A 23,843-nucleotide genomic window follows, 5' to 3' on the forward strand; every position below is an offset into this window, starting at 1 on the left:
GACTGGATCATAAATAAATAAAAAATCTGAATAGACTTATACCAGTAAGAAGACTGAATTAATAATTTAAAACTTCCCAGAAAATAAATATTCAGGACCATATACCTTCACTGGAGAATTCTACCAAATATTTAAAGAAGTATTAATATCAATCTTCAAATAACCTCAACAAAATACCAACAAAATTGAACAACAAACAGGGAGATGAGAAGTATCAACTTGTAGTTGCAGCACTTTAGTCGTTCACTGATTGCTTTCTCATATGTGCCTTGACCAGGGGGCTCCAGCTAAGCCAGTGCCCCTTGCTCAAGCCAGCAATCTTGGGTTTCAAGCCAACAATCTTTGGGCTCAAACCAGTCACCATGGGTCATTTCTATGATCCCAAGCTCAAGTTGGTGACCCCACACTCAATCTGGTGAGCCTGCGCTCAAGCCAATGACCTCGAGGTTTCGATCCTTTATCCTCAGCATCCCAAGTCAACACTCTATCCACTGTTCCACCATCTGGTCAGGCAACAATTCCATTTATGATCAAGTAGAATAAAATACTTAATAGTAAACATAATCAAGGAGGCAAAGCCTGACCAGGCACAGTGGATAGAGTGTTGGACTGGGATGCGGAGGACCCAGGTTCGAGACCCCGAGGTCGCCAACTTGAGCGCAGGCTCATCTGGCTTGAACAAAAAAAAAAAGAAAAAAGAATAAAACTCACCAGCTTGGACCCAAGATTGCTGGCTCGAGCAAAGGGTTACTCAGTCTGCTGAAGGCCTGCAGTCAAGGCATATATGAGAAAGCACTCAATGAACAACTAAGGTGTCGCAACAAAAAACTAATGATTGATGCTTCTCATCTCTCTCCGTTCCTGTCTGTCTGTTCCTATCTATCCCTCTCTCTGACTCAATCTCTGTTCCTGTAAAAAAAAAAGGGGGGGGCAAAAACCTGTTCACTGGACACAATAAAACTTTGCTGAAAGAAATTAAAGGTGACACTAATAAATGGAAGAATATTCTGTATTCATGGATTAGAAGAGCTAGTAGAATGAAAATGTCAATATTACCTAAAGCCATTTAACAGATTCAATGCAACCCCTATGAAAATCCAAAAACTTTTTTATACAAATAGAATAATCCACCTTAAAATTCATATGAAATCTCAAGGGATCTTGAATAGCCAAAATAATCCTGAATAAAAAGAAGACAAAAATTAAAAGTCTCACATTCAAACCTTACCACAAAACTACATGAGTCAAAACAGTGAGGTATTATCATAAAGACAGACAACAAACCAATGGATTAGAATAGAAAGCCCAAAATAAACTCACAAATACATTGTTGAATGATTTTTGACAAAAGTTACAAGACCATTAAATGGGGAAAGGACAGTCTGTTCAACAAATTGTTCTGGGAAAACTAGGAATCCACATGCAAAAAGAATGAAGTTGGACTCTTAACTGACATCATATACAAAAATGTACTCAAAATGGATAAGAGCTAAAACTATAAAACCGTTCAAAAAATCATACAAGAAAATCTTCATTACACTAGATTTTAGAATAATTTCTTCAATTTGACACCAAAAACACAGGCAAAAAAGATAAAATACTTCATCAAAATTTAAAAACTTGCCCTGGCCAGTTGGCTCAGTGATCGAGCATCGGCTCAGTGTGTGAATGTCCCGGGCTGGATTCCCATTCAGGACATACAGAAGAAGCGACCATCTGCTTCTCCATCCCTCCTCCTCTCGCTTCTTTCTCTCTCTCTCTCTCTCTCTCTCTCTCTCTCTCTCTCTGTTTCCCTCCTGCAGCCATGGCTCAATTAGAGTGAGTTGGCCTGGGGCACCGAGGATGGCTCCATGGCCTCCACTTTAGATGCTAAAATGTTGCTGCTGAGCAACAGAGCAATGCCCCAGATGGACAGAGCATCACCCCCTAGTGAGCTTGCCGTGTGGATCCCGGTCCAGGCATATGTGGGAGTCTGTCTCTCTGCCTCCCCCCTCTCATTGACCAAAAATAAATAAATAAAATAAAATAAAAATAAAAATAAAAAACTTTGTGCACCACAGGACACTATCAACAGGGTGAAAAAGGCAACCCACAAAATAGGAGAAAATATCTGCAAATCATATGTTTGATAAAAGGTTAATACTCGGAATACCTGAAGAATTCTTACAACCCAACAACAAGAAAATAACTTGATTTAAAAATGTACAAAAAAATTGAAAAGACATTTCTCCAAAAGAGATACATGAGTGGCCAATGAGCATATGAAAAGATGTTCAATATCATTAGGGAACTGTAAAACAAAACCACAATTAGACACCACATAACACCCATTATATGGCAACTATCAAAGGAAAAAAAAACCCAGAAAATAACAAGTGCTGACAAGGATGTGGAGAGATTAGAACCCCTGTGCACTGCTGGTGGGAATGTAAAATGGTTTTAGCTGCTGTGGAATATTATTTAACCTTAAAAAATTCTTACATATATACATGAATGAATACTAAAGACATGCTAAGTGAAAAGGGATGCAAAAGGACAAAAAGACAGAATGTAAATGCATAATGCATGTCATAAAGACAGGAAGTAAAATGCTGCCAGGAACTGGGGCAAGGGAGGAATAGGGAGTTATTGATTAATGGGTATAAGCCCTGGCCGGTTGGCTCAGTGGTAGAGCGTCGGCCTGGTGTGCAGGAGTCCCAGGTTTGATTCCCAGCCAGGGCATACAGGAGAAGCGCCCATCTTCTTCTCCACCCCTCCCTCTCTCTTTCCTCTCTGTCTCTCTCTTCCCCTCCCGCAGCCAAGGCTCCACTGGAGCAAAGATGGCCTGGGTGCTGAGGATGGCTCTGTGGCCTCTGCCTCAGGTGCTAGAATGGCTCTGGATGCAACAGAACGATGCCCCAGAGGGGCAGAGCATCGCCCCCTAGTGGACGTGCCAGGTGGATCCCGGTCGGGCACATGCGGGAGTCTGTCTGTCTCCCTGTTTCCAGCTTCGGAAAAATGCAAAAAAAAAAAAAGAATAGGTATAAAGTTTCAGTTTGGGAAAATGAGTATGTTCTGGAGATGGATGGTAAAGACAGTTGCACAACAATGTGAATGCACTTACTGCCACTGAACTGTATAGTTAAAAATGGCTAAAACTGTACATTTTTACCACAATAGAAAAAACAGACAAAATGAATAGTGATAATAAACTGTCAACTATGTAATAAAACACACAGAGTGCTAATAGGAAGAAAAATTGCACATCTACTGACCTAGAAATCCCACTTCTAGGTATTTAACTCAAAAGAAAAGAAAATTTAGATCCACAATAGAAACAAACAAAAACCTGCACATGAATGTTTTTAGGAGCTTTATTCACAAATACCCAAAACTAGAAACAACGGCCTCGTGTCCAAATGGTGAATGGATGAATGTGGTACAATGGAATGAACTGATTTATGTATGCCACAACATGGATGAATCTCCAGTGTTTTACACTTAATCTACGTATTGTGATTCCATTTGTTAGACATTTTGGAAAAGGCAAGCAAATACTGAAAGAAAACAGATCAGTCGATGGCTGCCAAGGACCAGAGGTAGAGGGAAGGTATTGACTACAAAATGGCATAAAGGATGTCTTTGGAAAGTTCATATAATTATCAGACTCCAGTATTCTCTTCCAAGTGATAATTTTACTGAAATAGCCAGTATTTTTGCAGTAACATCCATAATTGATACTATAGGACCATGAATAGAAAGATTTATACCTTTCAAATGGCCAAACATCCACTGCATAGATCATCAACAAATTCAAGTCAAATTGCTATGAGGGAGTTTTCAGTCTCTCTAAAAATATTTTTAAATTTTTAAAAAAGTCTCTCAAAGATCAAAGGCTTCATCAAGCATTGTCCTTCGAAATGCCAGAAAAATTCTGCATGAAGAATTTAACATTTTGTCAACATTTTTGCAAATGCCTTGGAAAAAAATGGTATTTCAATATCTTTGCTCTAATGTATTTGAATTTCATTGCAACTGATAAAACCTCTTTTAGAGTTATTGGCTATGTCTTAGCATTAATGCATGCCATATGCTCAAATAGCTATCAATGCTCTCTTTACTTAAGCAGCAAAACCATTATGTTGCCATGCATTTCAGCAGCACCGTCAGTGTAGAGAGCACCAAATTTTGCTAAGCCAAAACACTTTTCATTATTACCAAGATGTCAATTTCCAGTTTCCAAAACCAGTCTCACAACATAGGAATTTTATGATGATGCTAATGTGCAAATAATGATTAAAATCAGATGCTGGCTACCCTGAGAAGCACTGGTATTTTTACTGAATATTAGAGGAAAGTCACTGCTAATTCTTCTATGAATTCTGGTTTAGCTTCCCTTGGTGCCTCCAAGTCTGGCAACCATCTGCAAATCACTTATGTCATGTGGCCCCAAAGTGGGTATAAGCAGCAGCTAATTTTGGCCTGCACCAGAGCCCCTCCCAAGAGGCCCCAGAACACATACACCCCGTGGCCAGCTTCAGACCAAATCAGAGCATCACTCAACCACCTCAACAAATGACACACCCAAAGGGCAGACTCAGCAGGCACCAGAACCCTGCTAAAGCAAATCTTTCTCTGTGGGGTCAGCCCCTGCACAACAATTCCTCCATTGTACTCACAGCCATCCTCATAGCCGAACAACCTGAGGGTCAATCCCTCCCTTTTGATGTGCCAAACAGCAATCAGGCCTCAACTACAACAGGAGGGCACATACAACCCAAACAAGGGACACACAAGGAGCACCTGGCTCAGGTGACCAGGGAGACTGTGCTGTTGGGTCACTCAGGACACCTATTACATAATGCTACTCTACTAAGAACAGGAGACATAACAGATCTAATTAATACATAGAAACAAACACAGGAAGTCAGAAAAAATGAGGAGACAAAGAAACACGTACCAAATGGAAAAAAAAAAAAAAAAAAAACAGAACAGAAAGCTAGAAAAAGAACCAAACAAAATAGAGATAAGCAATCTACCAGATGCAGAGTTCAAAACACTGGTTATAAAAATGAGCAATGAACTTAGCAGAAGAATACAGGAACTTAGAACTTTAACAAAGAAATAGAAAACATAAAAATGGACACAGAAAACATTTAAAAAAGTCATAAATGAAGACTATAGTAACTGAAACAAATACATTAGAGGGAGTCAACAGTAGATTAGATGAAGCAGAGGATCATACCAGCAAATATGGAAGACAAAGTGATGGAAAACATTCAGTCAGAACAGCAAAAAAAAAAAAAGTACAAAAAAGTGAGGTTAGTTGAAGGGGTCTCTGGAAAAACATCAAGTGTACCAACATTCACATCAAAGGGGTATCAGACGGCGAAAAGAGAGAGAACAAGGAATTGAGAACATATTTGAAAAAAATACTGACTGAAAACTTCCCTAACCTGGTGAAGGAAATAGACACATAAATCTGGGAAGCCCAAAGAGTAACAACAAGATGAACCCAAAGAAGCTTACACCAAGACACAACATAATTAAAATGCTAAAGGTTAATGACAAGGAGAGAATCTTGAAAGCAGCAAGATTAAAGCAGTTACATGCCATGGAGCTCCCAGTAGAAACTTTGCAGGCCAGAAGGGATTGACACAATACACTCAAGTGATGATAAGCAAGGACCCAAAATCAAGATTACCCTTACCCAGCAAAGCTATCATTTAAAATCAAACAACAGATAAAGAGCTTCTCAGACAAGAAAAACCTAAAGGAGGTCATCATCACCAAACCAGTACTAAAAGACATGTTAAAAGAACTTCTTGCCTGGCCTGTGGTGGCACAGTGGATAAAGCATCAACCAGGAATGTTGAGGTAGTGGTTTTGAAACCCTCGGCTTGCCCAGTCAAGGCACATGTAAGAAGCAACTACTATGAGTTGATGCTTCCCGCTCCTTCTAAACCTTTTCTCTTTCTCTCTCTCATCTCTCTAAAAATCAATAAAATAAAATATTTAAAAACAACTTCTTAAAGAAGATAAAAAGGCCAAAAATATGAATAAAATGGCAAGAACTACATACTTATCATTAATTACTTAAATGTAAATGTATTAAATGTTCCAATCAAAGACAAAGGGTGGCTGAATGGATGAGAAAACAAGACCCATACTTCAGCTGCCTAAAAGAGACCCACTTCAGATAGAAAGGCAAACACAAAGACTGAAAGTAAAGAGATGGAAAAAAATATTTCATGCAAAATGGAAACAAACCAAAAAATAAGCTGGGGTAGTAATACTTATATTAGACAAAATAGACTTTACAACAAAGGCTATAACAAGAAACAAAGACGAGGACCTAGCAATTCCTCTTCTAGGTATTTATATGTAGAAACCCAAAACTAATTTGAAAAGACATATTCATCCCTATGTTCACTGCAGCTTTATTTACTATAGCCAAGATATGTATGCGACCTAAGTGTCCATCAGTAGACAAATGTATAGCAGGGAGATGGTACATATATATACTGATACAATGGAATATTACACAGACATAAAAAGAATGAAATCTTGCCATTTGCAACAACATGGATGAACCTGGAGAATATTGTGCTAGGTGAAACAAATCAGACAGTAAACACAAATAACATGTGATTTCACTTATATGTGGAATCTAAAAAAATAAACAAAATAGAAACTCATATAGAGAAAAAACAAATTGGTGGTCACCAAATGGGAGGGTAGTTGGGGAGATGGTTACAAAAGGGGAATTGATTAAGATGTACAAATTGCCAGTTATAAAAATAGTCACAGAGATGTAAAGTACAGCATTAGGGAGTATAGTCAATTATATTGTAATAATTATGAATGCTATCTAATGGGCACTAGACTTATTGGGATAATCATGTTGTAAGTTATATTAATGTCTAATCATTATATTGTACACCTGACACTAATATTGCATGTTAACTGTAATTTTAAAAATTATTTTACCTTATGTGTATGTGTGTGTGTATTTGTACAATTAACTAAATTCTGAATTCAAAATATGATATTTTATCTACTAGAGTAATATCTGAATGGCTTTTTTAACAATTTTATTTACTGATATTTTAGGGAGGGGGAGAGAGAGAGAAAGAGAAAAAGGAGAGGAAGGAACAGAAAGCATCAACTCATAATAGTTGTTTCTGGTGAGGTAAGCTCAAGGTTTTGAACCAGTGACCTCAGCATTTCAGGTCAATGCTTTATCCACTACACCACTACAGGTCAGGATCAGAATAACTCTGAGTGAGAAATAAAAGCTCTTACTTAAAATTACATATTCCCTTATTCCCACATTCCATTCATTTCTCATTCATATGTTGATTTTGAGCTAGATGAGTGGTTCTTAGTCTCAACTACATATCACAATCACCTCAGAAAGCTCTTAAACAATAATAAGTGAACCGTGAACCTCACTGCAGACCAATTAGATCTAAATTCCTTGGAGTAGACCTGAACATTATTTTTTTTAATGATTCTAACATTTAGCCAGGATTGAGCAGTACTGAGCCAAGCAAATAATCATAACTCCTGTTCTTTAAAAGTGTATATTCTAGAATACATGAATATATATATATTCTTAGGTGCTAAAAATACAGATTAATAAAAGATACCTGTCAATGTAAACAGGACATTTTAGTGTATATCTTTAACTACATTATACAGACACATGCTTAAGGTGCTTTGATAACACAGAAGAAACACCTCTAATCTAATAATAAAGGGAGAGGGTAGATACTGAAATAAGATTTCTGGAGGAAGTAATAAATGGAATTAACCAGAGGAAAGGATAGTGGAAGAAAGCCAGGCACCAAGTAGTAAAGATAACAAAAGCAAAACAGAGAGGCAGGAAACAAGGTTAACGTAGAGATTTGCTTATACTTTGGTGTCCCAGTCAAGTAATAAGCCTGAAATAAAGGAAGAGAAAATAGAAAACTGGCTGGGCAAGAACATGGAAGCCCTTGCATGCCACACTAAGGAGCTTAAACTTGATCCTGTAGGTAGGTGATGGAAGCAGTGATGTGTTAAGCGGGTTGCACTTTGGGTAAATCTCTGGTAGCTGTGAGGAACAGAGATTAATAGCTAACATTCACTGAGCACTTTACCATATGCTAGAGAGTGCACTCTGAGCACTTCACATTGATTATCTCGTGTAATCCTCCCATCACCACAACTCTATGGTAGATACTATTATCTTTATTTTACATATGAGGAAACAGTAACTTGTCCAAGTCACATAGTCATTAAGTAGGATAGAGAAGGGATTCAAAGTGATTCTGATCTCTGAAGCCTAATCCTTTAACCTCTATAATGGATGGACTGGGAGGAGTGGCATGAGAAACAGCAAAGACTACAGCCTAATAAATTAGGAAACTATTATGTTACCCCAAATGAGAAACAATTAGGGCAATGGCAGTATATATAATGAGGCAACAGATTCCAGAAATACTTAAGTTTTAAAATTTATCAAAATCATAGAATTCAGCCTTAAAAAGTAGTAAAATTCTGACATATGCTACAACATAAAAAAACCTTAAAAGCATGATTTCACTTATGAGGTACCTAGAACAGTCAAATTCATAAAGATAAGAAGTAGAACAGAAGTTACCAGGGGCTGAATGGATGGGGTGATGCAAAGTTACTGTTTAATGGGTACAGAATGTCAGTTTGAAACAATGGAGAAGTTCTTGAGATGGACAGTGGTGATGACTGCACAACCATGTGAATGTTCTTAATGCTGTCCACCTACAAAAGGACTGAACTGCACCTAAAATGGTTAAAATGATCAATTTTGTGTTATATATATTTTCCCACATTTAAAAAAAATAGTTTTAAAAGCACAATAGCCTAACCAGGCGGTGGTGCAGTGGATAGAGCGTCGGACTGGGATGCGGAGGACTCAGGTTCGAGACCCGAGGTCGCCAGCTTGAGCGTGGGCTCATCTGGTTTGAGCAAAGCTCACCAGCTTGGACCCAAGGTCGCTGGCTTGAGCAAGGGGTTACTTGGTCTGCTGAAGGCCCACGGTCAAGGCACATATGAGAAAGCAATCAATGAACAACTAAAGTGTCACAACAAAAAACTGATGATTGATGCTTCTCATCTCTCTCCGTTCCTGTCTGTCTGTCCCTCTTTCTGACTCTCTTTCTGTCTCTGGGAAAAAACAAAACAAAACACAAGATATAAGGGGAGTAAGGGGAGAAAAGAGCCAAAAGCTCATTGCAGTCCTCAGCTCATGACAACAGGTGGGCAGTGGTACAATGCAGCATCTCTGATGAGCAGTGGATTATTTTGACTTCCTGGTATAGCTGCCTAGAAGGCAGATACAAGAATGAAGCTCAGGCCCTGGCCGGTTGGCTCAGTGGTAGAGCGTCGGCCTGGCGTGCAGGAGTCCTGGGTTTGATTCCCGGCCAGGGCACACAGGAGAAGCGCCCATCTGCTTCTCCATCCCTCCCCCTCTCCTTCCTCTCTGTCTCTCTCTTCCCCTCACACAGCCAAGGCTCCATTGGAGCAAAGTTGGCCCGGGCGCTGAGGATGGCTCTGTGGCCTCTGCCTCATGCACTAGAATGGCTTTGGTTGCAACTGAGTGACGCCCCAGATGGGCAGAGCATCGCCCCTTGGTGGGCATGCCGGGTGGATCCCAGTCGGGCGCATGCGGGAGTCTGTCTGCCTCCCCGTTTCCAACTTCAGAAAAATACAAAAAAAAAAAAAAAAAAAAGAATGAAGCTCTCAGAGGAGTAACAGGGTTGAAAGTGTAATCATGAACAAATAGGTGTAAGTTAAAATTATGGTAATACATGAGAATGCCCAGGGAAAACATGAAGAGAAATGAGCTGAGGGTAGACAATCAGGAAACAGGAGGTGCAAATAAAGAGGAGGAGCCTATGAAGTAGCTAGGAGGATACAGTCAGGCAAATAATTAAAAGATAAGGCAGCAAAAATGACACTATGTAGAGTTGGAGCAATGAGAATTGTTTGGGAGGGCAGGCAAGAAATAAAAAAGCACTCAAGAAGATACTACCATACCCATTTCTCTCCTAATCCTACTTTTTGAAGTTCTAACAAAGACCTAAGTTTCCAGTTCTCTATGGCATTTTAAGATTAGAAAACAAAATTCCTACATTGAGGAAAAACTTAACATAGTAACACAGACTTTAAAATAGGAGCACATCAAAAATTGTCAGTAATATAGTTCATGGAACAGTAAGAATGTTAAATTTACACAGAAACTTAAGACCTCAGGTAGTCTACATAGGAGAAAAGTAAACAATTACAGCTGGACTAAAGGTGAATGGACTGAAAATTAGATAAATGGAGTTAGCTGTAAGACATATTTTACATTTGTAAAAAAAATAGCATGAGATTTATTTTACCATCAAAAATTCCCCATGAATCTTTCTGCCATCACTATAAAAATTTAAACATATTTTCAATATGGACAGTTAATTAGAAGCTATCTTTTAGTGGTTTGAATTCCAAAAGAAATTAAAGGTAAAATTTTAGGTAAAATTGATTACCTTAAAACAAACGAATTATCCTTAAAGAAATATTCTAATTTATTAATTGAAGTAAAAGTTTAGAAATGCTGAGCATCAAGACTATAAAAACTGATAGTTATAGTAAAAGCAACTTAAAAAACAATCTCTAGAGGAAAAAAGCAAAACAGACATATATCTAAGTAATGTTACAGTTTAAAAAACAGAATGTCGAATTGCTGGCCATTGTTTATCCCCTAATACCTTCTCTGAGATAGGCAGGCTACTGGGCTCCACTGTATTTTTTGGCTGCTCTACAGAATCACATCCAAACATCCTGTTTTTAAGAACATAAAGTTGAACATCAGGTGCGCGCTGGTGCTGAACCCCCTGAAGGCCTGTAGATGTGGGTCCATCTTGCAGATTTTGAATCAGCCCCAGGTTAGCATCCCTTTGAGAGACCTGCGGAGGAAACACAACACCTGGAAGACTGATATACTGAGTGCTCTCTAGCTGACTCAACAAAGCTCCAGACATGGTTTTATGCTCATGTCCAGGAAGTACAAGTATGTCACTGGAGGCATTTTCTAAATGCTTCTTATCCACTGTCCCAGAATAAAGGCTTGTAGGTTGTTGGAGTACAGTTCCCATTCTCTGTGATTTTTCAATAGATGCTTGGAGAGAACATGAGTTCAATCGTGGAACACTGGTCTGTACTACTGAAGGCTGCCCAAGCTGTTGAGGTCCTTGCTGAATTGGATGCTGAAGAATACTTGCTCTCCCAGAAGACTGTGTCACCATAATTGGTACATTAACTTTATAAAGGTGACCTTAAAAAGGAGAAATCAAAACTCTAAGAACAATAGAATCCCGATTTCCTTTAAAATAAAATCTCATGTACAACAGGTTAGAAGGAAATATATCAATATGTTAATGATGGTTATCTGTAGGAGTTTTTCTTTTACTCTTCAGATTTTTTGTATTTCCTAGAATATTCTTTTTTTATCAAATTCTTTTTTATTTATTCATTTTAGAGAGAGAGAAAGAGAGAGAGAGAGAGAGAGAGAGAGAGAGAGGGAAAGGTGGTAGGAGCAGGAAGCATCAACTCCTATATCTGCTTTGTCCAGACAAATGCAGGGTTTCAAACTGGCGACCTCTAGCCCTGGCCGGTTGGCTCAGTGGTAGAGCATCGGCCTGGTGTGCAGAAGTCTCAGGTTTGATTCCCGGCCAGGGCACACAGGAGAAGCGCCCATCTGCTTCTCCACCCCTCCCCCTCTCCTTCCTCTCTGTCTCTCTCTTCCCCTCCCGCAGCCGAGGCTCCATTGGAGCAAAGATGGCCCGGGTGCTGGGGATGGCTCCTTGGCCTCTGCCCCAGGCGCTAGAGTGGCTCTGGTCGCAACAGAGCGATGCCCCGGAGGGGCAGAGCATCGCCCCCTGGTGGGCGTGCCGGGTGGATCCCGGTCGGGCACATGCGGGAGTCTGTCTGACTGTCTCTCCCCGTTTCCAGCTTCAGAAAAAATACAAAAAAAAAAACAACAAAAAAACTGGCGACCTCAACATTCCAGGTCGACACTTTATCTACTGCACCACCACAGGTCAGGCTAGAATAATATTCTTATTCATTTTTAAAAATTAAATACATCCTGCTTTGACTCTACCCTTTTCCCACTATTGATTATATGGCACATGTTGAAAAACATATAGGACAACAATATTTACTCCATAAACCTTTCCCATTGTTTGATAAATTACAGTGTTACCAACCCAAATTTGAGATTTTAACACATGTACTCACAGAGAATATACTTAAGATGTAAGTAGCCAAATAACAATTAGATAAGACTATCCAAACAGACTAATCATTTCAACTTATCAAATTTCTCCCCCCTTTTCATTTAAAAGAAAACTAAAAAGATTACATTTATTTTTTGAGCATTGTGTTAGGTGCTTTGCTTAAACTTTGCAACAACCCAAAGAATAGAAATAATTCCCTTTCAAATTAAGAAACAGTACTCTGAAAAGCAAAGGTTGGTTAATCTCTAAACATCTTTGATATTCTTTCTGTTATGCCCTACAATCTCCAATAAGAAAGGAGACAAAAGTAGATGAATCTAATCTTTAGTTTTTCATTTCTTTTTTCTTTTTTTTTATTTTGACAGGGAATGAATGAGTGAGAAAGGGGGGGGGGAGGGAAAGAGATGGTGAGAAGCATCAACTTATAATTGCTTTCATTTTGGTTGTGCATTGAGCTTCTCTTATTGCCTTGACCAGGGCCATGCCAGTATCCCCTTGCTCAAGCAAGCGACCCTGGGCTTTTCATGCCAGCAGCCTCTGGATTCAGGCTGGAGAGCTTTGGGATCTTGTGGATGATCCCCCTGCTCAAGTCAGCAACCCTGCACTGACAAGCCCATGCTCAGAGCCAGTAACCCTGAGGTTTTGAACTTATGACCTCAGTGTTCCAGGTCAATGCTTTTTCCATTGTGCCACCACCAGTCAGGCATCTTTAGTTTTTCTTGATTAGAGCTAGCAGGGACATAGATATGCTATTTTGTATTCATCAAAATTTAGATAACTAACTTGAATTAGAGAAAACATATATAAAGTGTCTCACACAATTTTGGGAAGGAGAATTGAGAATGAAATACAAGACAGGTCTAGCACAGTGTCTCATGTGGTAGATTGCCTCCACAGCAATAATAACCACCATTTATCATTATTTTAAAGTAAATTTTATTAAAAATTCCTTTAACTTCAGGTATAAAGTTTATTAAAAATCATGAAAATTAACATCCAGAAGTCAATATCAATATAAAAACAAAACATTTTTAGATTACATTCTTACCAGATGCAGCCTGTAGTGTCATACCTGCTGGAACGTGAATAGGACAACCAGGAAAAGTAAAGTTTGTACTGGAGTTTGAGGTGCTCTAGATATGAGAAATTTATATTAGAAAGTTATAAAAGGGCTTTATTTGTATCTTTCTTCCCTGATCTCTTTATAAAGGCACAAAAATATCTGATACAGGACAGTAGTTCTGACAACACTTAATTATTACATCTGAGTTCTTTGAATAAAATAGCCTTTTTATATTTGTTTCAAATAATCTCATTATGGATAAAAGAAATTATGTTCTATGGCTATTAGCATTGAATCCATTAAGTCTTAACAGTATCAACACTGACTCATAAAATTGGCCACTACACAGCCTTACCTAGGCCACTGATCTTCAAGATGTCAACTAGAAGAACCACAGCTATTTATAGGAGCCCTCTGGTTGGTAAGTTCATCACTAATGGTATTTTTTTAAATAGATAATAGTGTACAATCTTTATTTTGAAATAATTAAACCTTACAATTTTATATTTTTTAATACTAAATCAAAAGACAAACATTTTTGTCTAACAGACCTGCAAAAATTTTAAAGATTAACTAGTAACACTATTGGTAAGGATGTGATAAAAATCAATTCTCTCAGACCATTGCTTGTATGAGTGTATATAGCACACTTCTTTTGGAGAACATTTTGCAATCTATACCAAAATGCAATTTTTTATATATACCATGCATGATTTTTGACCCAGAAATTCTACTTCTAGGAATTTATCCTGATTACTTGATTATCACACAAATATACAAAGACATATCTACAGGCATAATCAATGGAATGTTATATTAGAAAAAAAATGAGAAATAATTTAAATGTTCATCTAAAAAGATTAATTAAATTATGATATATCCACTAAGGCTAATCAATATTTAACAGGCATCAGAAAGAATCCCTCTGTAGCCCTAGCCAGTTGGCTCAGTGGTAGAGCAACAGCCCAGAGTGTGGATGTCCCAGGTTTCATTCCTGGTCAGGGCACACAGGAGACATGCCCATCTGTTTCTCCACCCCTCCCTCTCTCACTTCTCTTTCTCTCTTTCTCTCTCTTCCCCTCATGCAGCTATGGCTCAATTGGAGCGAGCTGGCCCCAGGTGCTCAGGATGGCTTCATGGCCTCCACCTCAGGCACTAAGAAGAGCTCAGTTACTGAGCAATGGAACAATACCCCAGATGGGCAGATCATCACCCCTTAGTAAGCTTGCCAGGTGGATCCCGGTCAAGGTGCTTGTGGGAGTCTGTCTCTGCCTCCCCTCCTTTCACTGAATAAAAAAAAGAAAAAAAAGAATCCCTCTGTATTTCTAAATTTTAAAAAATAATAAATTACAGAATACAGAGAATAATCCTTTTTTGACCCTGAAAATTAACATAACTTTCATGAAAGTCAGCTAGGTACACATCAAACAAAACAGTTTCCTTTGGGGTATAATACTGTGTGGCTCTTTCACTTTTTACGTTACATATATGTTTTTACTTTTTAGAAGAATATTATTTCTTTAATCAGGAGAAAAGTTATTTCTAAGAATTTCAAAGCCAGAGATATTTCCAAAAATCCTGGAAGGAGTGTGGGTATTGTTTATTTTTAATAAAGAAATGGAAATAAATAGCACACTAAACCTTTTACACTAGAAAGGTAGCTCAGGGGCAAAAATAAATAAAAAACATGGATTATATACCATCAGTATCACGGAAGACAGGTAAGAGATAAACTGCTATTTTTTCCCCAGCAAAAACTACACAATTTTCTATATATGAGTTTTAATTTTATTTTCTGCTCTCAAATCCTATGTGTAATGAATGTATACTATAACCTCTCCTACACAAAAGTAAAACATGAACAAAATATGATACTTAAAGGAATAACTATGATGTAGCTCAACTCTGGAGAGAAAAAAAAAAACAGAAAAAATACCATATCAAAATTATCTATATTAGATACACTAAGTATATAACATTATACAGTATATTAAAACTCCATATGATATAACTTCAGAAATTTTATAATCTTGTAGGTACAGTCTTGGCAGATGCTAACACCTGCTCTGGAAGATATAAAAAATTGGTAAAAAAAAAAAAAAAAAGTCAATCTGGAACTCCAGAGTGTTTGCAACATCTATGTTAAGAGAAGCTTTTCTGGTCTCCCCGTTCCTTATCACATCCGTTCCTATTCAACTGGAGAATTAGGAATTACATCTATGCCCCGCCTTCTGCTACCATTCACTAAAAGTAAGGCATATCTTCTAAAATATATCTTAAATAAGATACATACCAATTCTGCTGTGGTAAAACTGGGAAGAGTTCTACCAGCAGGAATAACTAATGATGCTGCATAGAAAACAAAATAATTATACATTCATTAGAATTTGCCAACTGAATAAAATTCCTAAGTATAGCTTATTTTTTAAAACTGGTTTCCATCATTAACATGTTTAACCATGGTGAATTCTAAACTTCCTGATCCCAAAAGAGGTAAAAGTATTTAATATTTTTTCCCAACAACTTTAAAGACTTCACAACTAACCTACTTTAAATAACAAAGAAAATATTTCATTATAATAAAGTATACTGTATTGGCCTGACCTCCTGTGGTGGCACAGTGGATAAAGCGTCGACCTGGAACGCTGAGGTCACTGGTTCAAAACCCTGGGCTTAGGAAGAAATACAAATGGCCAACAGATATATGAAAAGATGCTCAGCTTCATTAGTTATTAGAGAAATGCAAATCAAAACTACAATGAGATACCACCTCACCCCTGTTAGATTAGCTATTATCAACAAGACAGGTAATAGCAAATGTTGGAGAGGCTGCGGAGAAAAGGGAACTCTCATCCACTGTTGGTGGGAATGTAAAGTAGTACAACCATTATGGAGGAAAGTATGGTGGTTCCTCAAAAAACTGCAAATAGAACTACCTTATGACCCAGCAATCCCTCTACTGGGTATATACCCCAAAACCTCAGAAACATTGATACGTAAAGACACATGTAGCCCCATGTTCATTGCAGCATTGTTCACAGTGGCCAAGACATGGAAACAACCAAAAAGCCCTTCAATAGAAGACTGGATAAAGAAGATGTGGCACATATACACTATGGAATACTACTCAGCCATAAGAAATGATGACATCAGATCATTTACAGCAAAATGGTGGGATCTTGATAACATTATACGGAGTGAAATAAGTAAATCAGAAAAAACCAAGAACTACATGATTCCATACATTGGTGGAACATAAAAACGAGACTAAGAGACATGGACAAGAGTGTGGTGGTTACCGGGGGTGGGGGGAGGGAGGACATGGGAGGGAGGGAGGGAGAGAGTTAGGGGGAAGGGGAGGGGCACAGAGAACTAGATAGAGGGAGGCGGAGGACAATCTGACTTTGGGCGAGGGGTATGCAACATAATTTAATGACAAAATAACCTAGACATGTTTTCTTTGAATATATGTACCCTGATTTATTAATGTCATCCCATTATCATTAATAAAAATTTATTAAAAAAAAAAAAACATTAATCATGCTACATAAAATGCTGTTAATTGAACCAATAAAAACCACTTCTGTTCTTCCTTTTAAAAAAAAAAAACAAAACCCTGGGCTTGCCTGGTCAAGGCACATATGGGAGTTGATGCTTCCTATTCCTGCCCCTGCCTTCTCTCTCTCTCTTTCTTTCCTTTTCTTTTCTTTCTTTCTATCCCTCTTTCCCTCTCTCTCTTTCCCCTCTCTAAAATAAATAAATAAAATCTTTTAAAAAATAAAATATACTGTATTATAAAAGTCCATAACAAATACCTAGATTGTCTTTGGTAACAATGTAGTACTTAATCTCCATTACAACATTTCACAGTGGAAAAAAGGTAGTATTTGTTAAAGTGCATATTTTCAAAAGACTAGACTATTGAGCAAAAATATATAACCCAACATAAATCAATCTAAATTTTATAGGTTCAAAAGAAATTTCAATTCATTCCATTTATAAAAAATTATTTATAGTACCTTAGCCATGAAAGGCAAGCACAGCTATAATAGTTTTAGAAATAAATAAGAACATGTCTCCTGAAGTTTTTGCATAAAACAGATATGACTGCTTAGAAAAATATAAGAACAAATTCTTAAAACACCAACTCAACCTGTATTAAAGCTGCACGCTCGTGTTTTCCCTTTATTATCTACCAATTTTCTATGCTAACTACCCCATTCATTTATAATATATCTAAAAGATTGACTAAATGGTTGTAAATGTAACTATTTTTAAAATTAGTCTAAAAAACAACTGATCAATGTAACTTAAAACCTTACCTCAAGGTTCATTTTACCTAACTGAACATGATTGTTAGATGATCATTCCGCCTTTTCTTTAATAAAAACAAGAATGCTTAGTTTAGCATGCTCAAGCAGCACATAGGTATCAAATGTAATGTTTATAGTGGTCTTTTTCACATACAACATTAAGGAAAATTGTTCCAAAGATCTTTTTTCCCGACACTGGAATGGCTCCATCATATACAACAGCTCAAAAGAGCAAGTATTTCTTAAGTCATTCTTCCCACGTTAAGACAACAGAAGTAAGGCTACATAGATTGATGGGTAATGAAACACAAAATTACTCTTATCCTCTGTTCATCTATGGCTTTGCTTATTAACAGGCATTCTTTTAGAGAGGCTAAATTAGGAAGAATTGCAGCGGCAGGAACACAATGGTATTAGTCTTAATTAGCTGAAGTGAGCAAAGATTAAGCTGGTACAGCCTAAGCCATAGCCTGAGAGGAAACGGAAATCTGTTAACACACTGTCTGAAGCAATTAAATGAATTTCTTGAGGAAAAATAGCAACAATTCTTCTCTTTTAAAGACATTGCAATAAATCCTAAAGGATAATTTTCTATAGTTATATAAATCAAACAGAGCTGTAAGAGTTTTAAGAGTTTCTTTATAGCCATCAGAATAAAAGCATAAACTCACGAAATTTTATAGTCAAGTTTCATGCATCTCCTACTTGAGTTTGATAGTAAATTCACAAGTTATATGCACCATTTATCTACATTCACAAATTATATATATATATATCAATTTATGTTCCTGAAACATACTTTGAAAAATATCCAAGATGATTTCGATAAGCAATTAAGTTTTAACTAAATAATGTTTTTACTTAAAGTGTCAAAATTTTGGTCTTCATGTACATATTCTAAAATATTGAATTTCACAAAAAAATGGGCTTTATAAAGAATTCAATCCTACAAACATAATTTAAGAAAATTTGTAAGAATATAACAACATTCACATGTAAAAGTATATTTTCCCTATACACCAAATGTTTTTGATATATTAAGAAAGTTAATAATTTTACAGTTCCTTGTCCTGCTTTGAACCATTCTAAATCTTAATATCCAAGTCACATGATTTAAGAGGTGCAAAGACTAGTCAATTTCTTCTGTTTATTGATTTTTAGAGAAAAAGGAAGAGAGGGACGAAGGGAGGGAAACATCAGTTTGTTATTCCACTTATATATGTATTCATTGATTGATTCTTGTATGTGCCCTGACTGGGGCTCAAACCCTAAACCTTGGCACAATCAAGACAATACTCTAAACCAGTGGTTTTCAATCCTTTTACATATGGGGACCAGTGAAAATAGAAAAATTATTTTGGGGACTGCTAAGGCAAAATTCACCCTGAGCATAAGCAAATTTGACTAAAATCATTCAGTCTATAATCTTGGGGACTGCTAAGGCAAAATTCACCCTGAGCATAAGCAAATTTGACTAAAATCATTCAGTCTATAATCTTATAAGACATCAGGGTGGTTAACTCTTTTGAAGACCAACATGAAATTTCTGACAGACCAGTCCATAGTCCAGCAATTGAAAAACACTGCTCTAACCAACTGAAATTCCCAGCCAGGGCCTCAATTTCTTCTTTGTGACTACTCATTAACATATAGATGTCTCCTGATAACCAAACTGAATATTCTAACTCAAATCATCTCAAGAACCAAAAGCACTGCAAAAATTTTCACCAGATCTAAGTTCAACAACTACTGGACACACAGTTTTAATGCTCAAAGATGAAAGCCACCACAAACTTCTCTATGCTCCTGTTCTTCTCTTCTTCCCACAATGACATGGTTTCATTAAAAAGTCCATGTGACATGAAGACCATATAGCAGAGCTAATATGAACTGCCCTAGATACAGACTAGGTGACTACATGTCCCAATTTGCCCAGGACAGTCCTAGTTTACACTTGTTACTCTGAAGTTACCAACAGAATCCCATTTGAATTGAACCCTGGGCAAAAAACCCAGAATAGCCAATATGACATTCAAGGAAAAAACAATGTTGAAGGGCTGACACTACCCAACTTCAAGGCTTACTATAAAACTGCATTAGTGAAATTAGTGTATTAGTGAAAGAATAGACAAATGAATCAATGGATCAGAAGGGAGAGCACAGAAATGGACCCACATAAATATAGTCAACTGATCTTTGATAAAGGAGCAAAGGCAATACAATCAACAAATGGTGCTGAAACTATGGGACATCACATGCAAAAAAGTTAATCTAAACACAGACCTTATAGCCTTTACAAAAATTAACTCAAAATGAATCACAGACCTGAATGTAAAATACAAAACTATAAAACTCCTAGAAGATAACATAGGAGAAAATGTAAATGACCTTGAGTAGGTGATGAACTTTAGATACAACACCAAAGGCATAAGCAATGAAAGATATAACTGATAAACTGAACTTCATTAAAATTAATACCTGCTTTGCAAAAGACAATATCAAGAGAATGACAAAACATGCCACAGATTGGGAGAAAATGTTTGCAAGACACATATCTGATAGGGGACTGTTACCAAAATACACAAAGAACTCTTAAAACTCAACAAAAAGAAAGCAACCCAAGTTTTTTTAAAAGCCAAATACCTTAACAGACAATTCACCAAAGAAGACATACAGACAAAAAATAAGCATATAAAAAGATGCTCCACATCATACATCATCAGGGAAAGGCAAATTAAAACAATAGGATACTACTACATACCTACTAGAATGGTTCAAGTCCAGAATACTGACAACAGCAAATGCTGACAAGTATGTGGAGCAACAGGGACTCTCATCAATTGCTAACGGGACTGTAAAATGATTCAGCCACTTTGAAAGACAGTTGGGTGGATTTGGAGGGGGGTTGTTTTTTTAACAAAAGTAAACACACTCTTACAATAAAAATCCAGCAATCATGTTTCTTGGTGTTTATCCAAAGGAGGTGAAACTCATGTCCATACAAAAACCTGGACATAAATGTTTATAGTAGCTTTATTCATAATTGCCAAAACTTGGCAGCAACCAAGATGTCCTTCAGTAGGTGAATGTATAAATACACTGTGGGACATCCAGACAATGTAATATTATTCAATGCTGAAAAGAAATGAGTTATCAAGCCATGAAAAGACACAGGAACCTTAAGAAATATTACTAAGTGAAAGAATACAATCTGAAAAGGCTACATACTGTATGATTCCAACTACAGAGGTAGGCAAAAGTAGGTTAATAAGAAGAAGAAAATAATTGACAAATAATAATAAACTCTTGTGTTTCCAATACTCACAACTGTAAACCTACCTTTGCCCATCAATATATAATACATTCCAGGAAAAGAAAACTCTGAAGACAGTAAAAAGATCAGTGGTTACCAGGGGTTGATGCAGAAGGAAGGGATAAATAGGAGAAGACTTGTGAGGGGCTATGAAAATACTCTTTAGGATATTAAAATGATGGAAACCCATCATTATATATTTCCCCAACTCATAGAATGTACAATATCAACAGTAATAATATAAGCTGTGGACTCAGGTGGCTTATGATGTGTCAGTACTCACTGCAACAAATGTACCCATCTGGTGGGAGATGCTGATAATGGGAGAGACTATGCGTAAGGAGGGACAAGGAAATCTCTACCTTCTCTCAAATTTGTGTGAACCTACAGTTGTCTAAAAATTAATTAAGTCTTTAAAAAAGTAGATTATAAGTTATGATATATATTATCATCCTAGGAATAAAACAGAATTATCAAATGTAGTTTGCAAAACCTGGGGCGGGGGGGTCCCTGAGACCCTTTCAGAGTGTTCATGAGATCAAAATTATTTTTATAATTCCAAGAAAATATAGGCCTTTTTCATTTCTCATTAAACGTTTTTATAGATATTTTCACTGATGGCACATAACAATAATGAGTAAAACCGAAGGCACCTTAGCACAAATTAAGACAGCACAAACCTTAATAATGGTCACTGTATTAATTGTCCCCATTGCCACTCATTCACAGTATAAAGAAAGAAAAGACAAAAACAACAGCAAGAACAAAACTGTTTCACTTAAGTTCCTTAATGTAACTATAAATAATTATTTTTACTAAATTTCAACCTCAAGTATACTTCCTTTTAATATCCTGCAATGAAATGGAAGAACACATAAAGCATGTCTGCAGCACAAAGAAGTAAATACAAGGAGGTATGAGGAAAAGCACTGGCGCTATTGTTTAAGTTGAGAGCTAACCTAACCTTTTTCTTTTTTCAAGAAACACTATTTTTACTTTAAAGACTAACAGAAACTATAGTTATTCAGACTTAGGTATTCAGCAGGCATTTTTTTTAAATGAACTAAGTATTCCCACCACTTCAAGAAAAACAAACTAATAATATTTGTTTGGCAATGATAAAATTTAAGTTTTCAAGCAAAAATTAGAAATTTGGAAACTTTGTATCCACCACAACGGGCTTGATAGCTTTTTAATACTTTCCTGATAAGATATATGGTGATATTAATGGATATGATTTTTTATCTTATTTTATAAACAATGTGTCAACTGTATAACTCACTGACCCAATATATTCCAAACAACCAATGTATGTTACAAAATTAAACATGGATTAACGAGTCAAAGTGCAAGATAGACTAGTGAACTTTATTACAAAAAGTCCATTGATATGGTTTCACATTCCACCTTGCACTACCTCTCAGAAACTACCACTTGTTGAGTTTTAGTGTAATATCAAATTATCTGAAAATGCTATTAAAATATTCCTTTTCTAATTATCTATCTGTGGGATGCTAGATATTCTTCATATACTTTTGCCAAAATCACATAGCACAACAGACTGAATCTTAAAATAGATATGAGAATCCAGCTGTCTTTTAGTAAGCCAGACATTAAACAAATTTGCAGAAAAGTAATACAATGCTACTCTTCTTTAAATATTTTTTGTTCTAGAAAAGTTTTAACAAATATATTTTAACTCCTTTTAACAAATACATATTATGTTAACATAGTCATTTTTTTAATTTCTCAGCTTTAATTTATAATATGGTAAGTACATACTCAAAACCAACATAAAAGAAAACTTTTGAAGTCCTCAATTTTTAAAAGTGTAAAGGGGTCTTGACCAAAAAGAAAAGTTGACAACTAAAGATACAAGAAATTATTATTATAATTTTTATTTTTCCATTAATTTCAGAGAGAAATAGAGGAAAGAAGAGAAAGGGCAAGAAGGAGAGAAGAGAGAGAAGGAGAGAATGGAAGGGAGAAGGAGGATGGGAGGGGGGAAGGGAGAGAGAGTGGGAGACAGGAGGAGAGAGAGAGAAAAGCATCAACTCATTTCACATAGTTGTTTCATGTAGTTGTGTACTCATTGCTTGCTTCTCACACACATCCTGGCATGGGTCAAACCCACGACCTCTGGTCAAACCCACGATAAAGGACGATGCTTTATCCACTGAACCACCAGGCCAGGACCACAAGAAATTATTAAATAAGTGAATAATACAGTCAAAAACTATAATAGGGCAAAAAATTTTTAAGGGTGGAACGAAGGCAAAGACTTATTGCATTGCAGATTTAATCTGAAACTTGTTACCAGGGGATAAAAGGTTATAGAAGTTAATTTGGGTTATTCTAGTCAAGCTTTTAAAAGTATACAATGAGAAAATATAATTAAGAAGTACATCAATTTTATGAGATTATTTGCTTTAATAATCTTATTTTAGAGTTACTAGAAATGAAGAGGAATAGGAATAAGGCCTGAAGTGCATTTTTAAAGGATTACATATACTTCCTCGTAAACCACTTCATCATAAATGATGTAGAAAAGAATGAAAAAACTGTCTTGTCTAATTGTTTCTATTATTCTAAGACAGACGATAAAATATATTTGTTAAAACTTTTCTATTCTGAGTGAAAGCCAACTAAATATTTTAGTTGCAAGACTATCTTGTGGTTTAAATCACTGGGAAGATTACCATCTTGCGGCAAAATCAAGTACTGCAATTTTGAATAACAAACTGAGAAGTGTTAACTATGCTTCTGATAAAAGACAGTCAAGTATATTATTCTTCTCATATTTGCCACCCTCCAGACACTCCTAAGTAAAACTCTTTAAAATTCTTTAACAGAGGAATTCAAAGGAATGT

General features: G+C 36.5%; 1 protein-coding gene across 1 annotated transcript in view; it reads right to left on the reverse strand.

The window, feature by feature from the left end:
- GTF2A1L (general transcription factor IIA subunit 1 like) overlaps nucleotides 1-23,843 on the reverse strand; it is a 54,032-nt gene that overhangs the window by 24,512 nt on the left and 5,677 nt on the right. Inside the window, exons 4-6 of the mRNA XM_066378307.1 lie at nucleotides 15,641-15,696; nucleotides 13,333-13,417; nucleotides 10,755-11,320 (exon numbers count right to left, since the gene is read on the reverse strand). Coding sequence (XP_066234404.1) covers nucleotides 10,755-11,320; nucleotides 13,333-13,417; nucleotides 15,641-15,696 — 707 coding nt within the window. The remainder of the gene's footprint in view (nucleotides 1-10,754; nucleotides 11,321-13,332; nucleotides 13,418-15,640; nucleotides 15,697-23,843) is intronic.

The sequence above is a fragment of the Saccopteryx leptura genome, chromosome 3 (assembly GCF_036850995.1).
Source record: "Saccopteryx leptura isolate mSacLep1 chromosome 3, mSacLep1_pri_phased_curated, whole genome shotgun sequence".
NCBI lineage: Eukaryota > Metazoa > Chordata > Mammalia > Chiroptera > Emballonuridae > Saccopteryx > Saccopteryx leptura.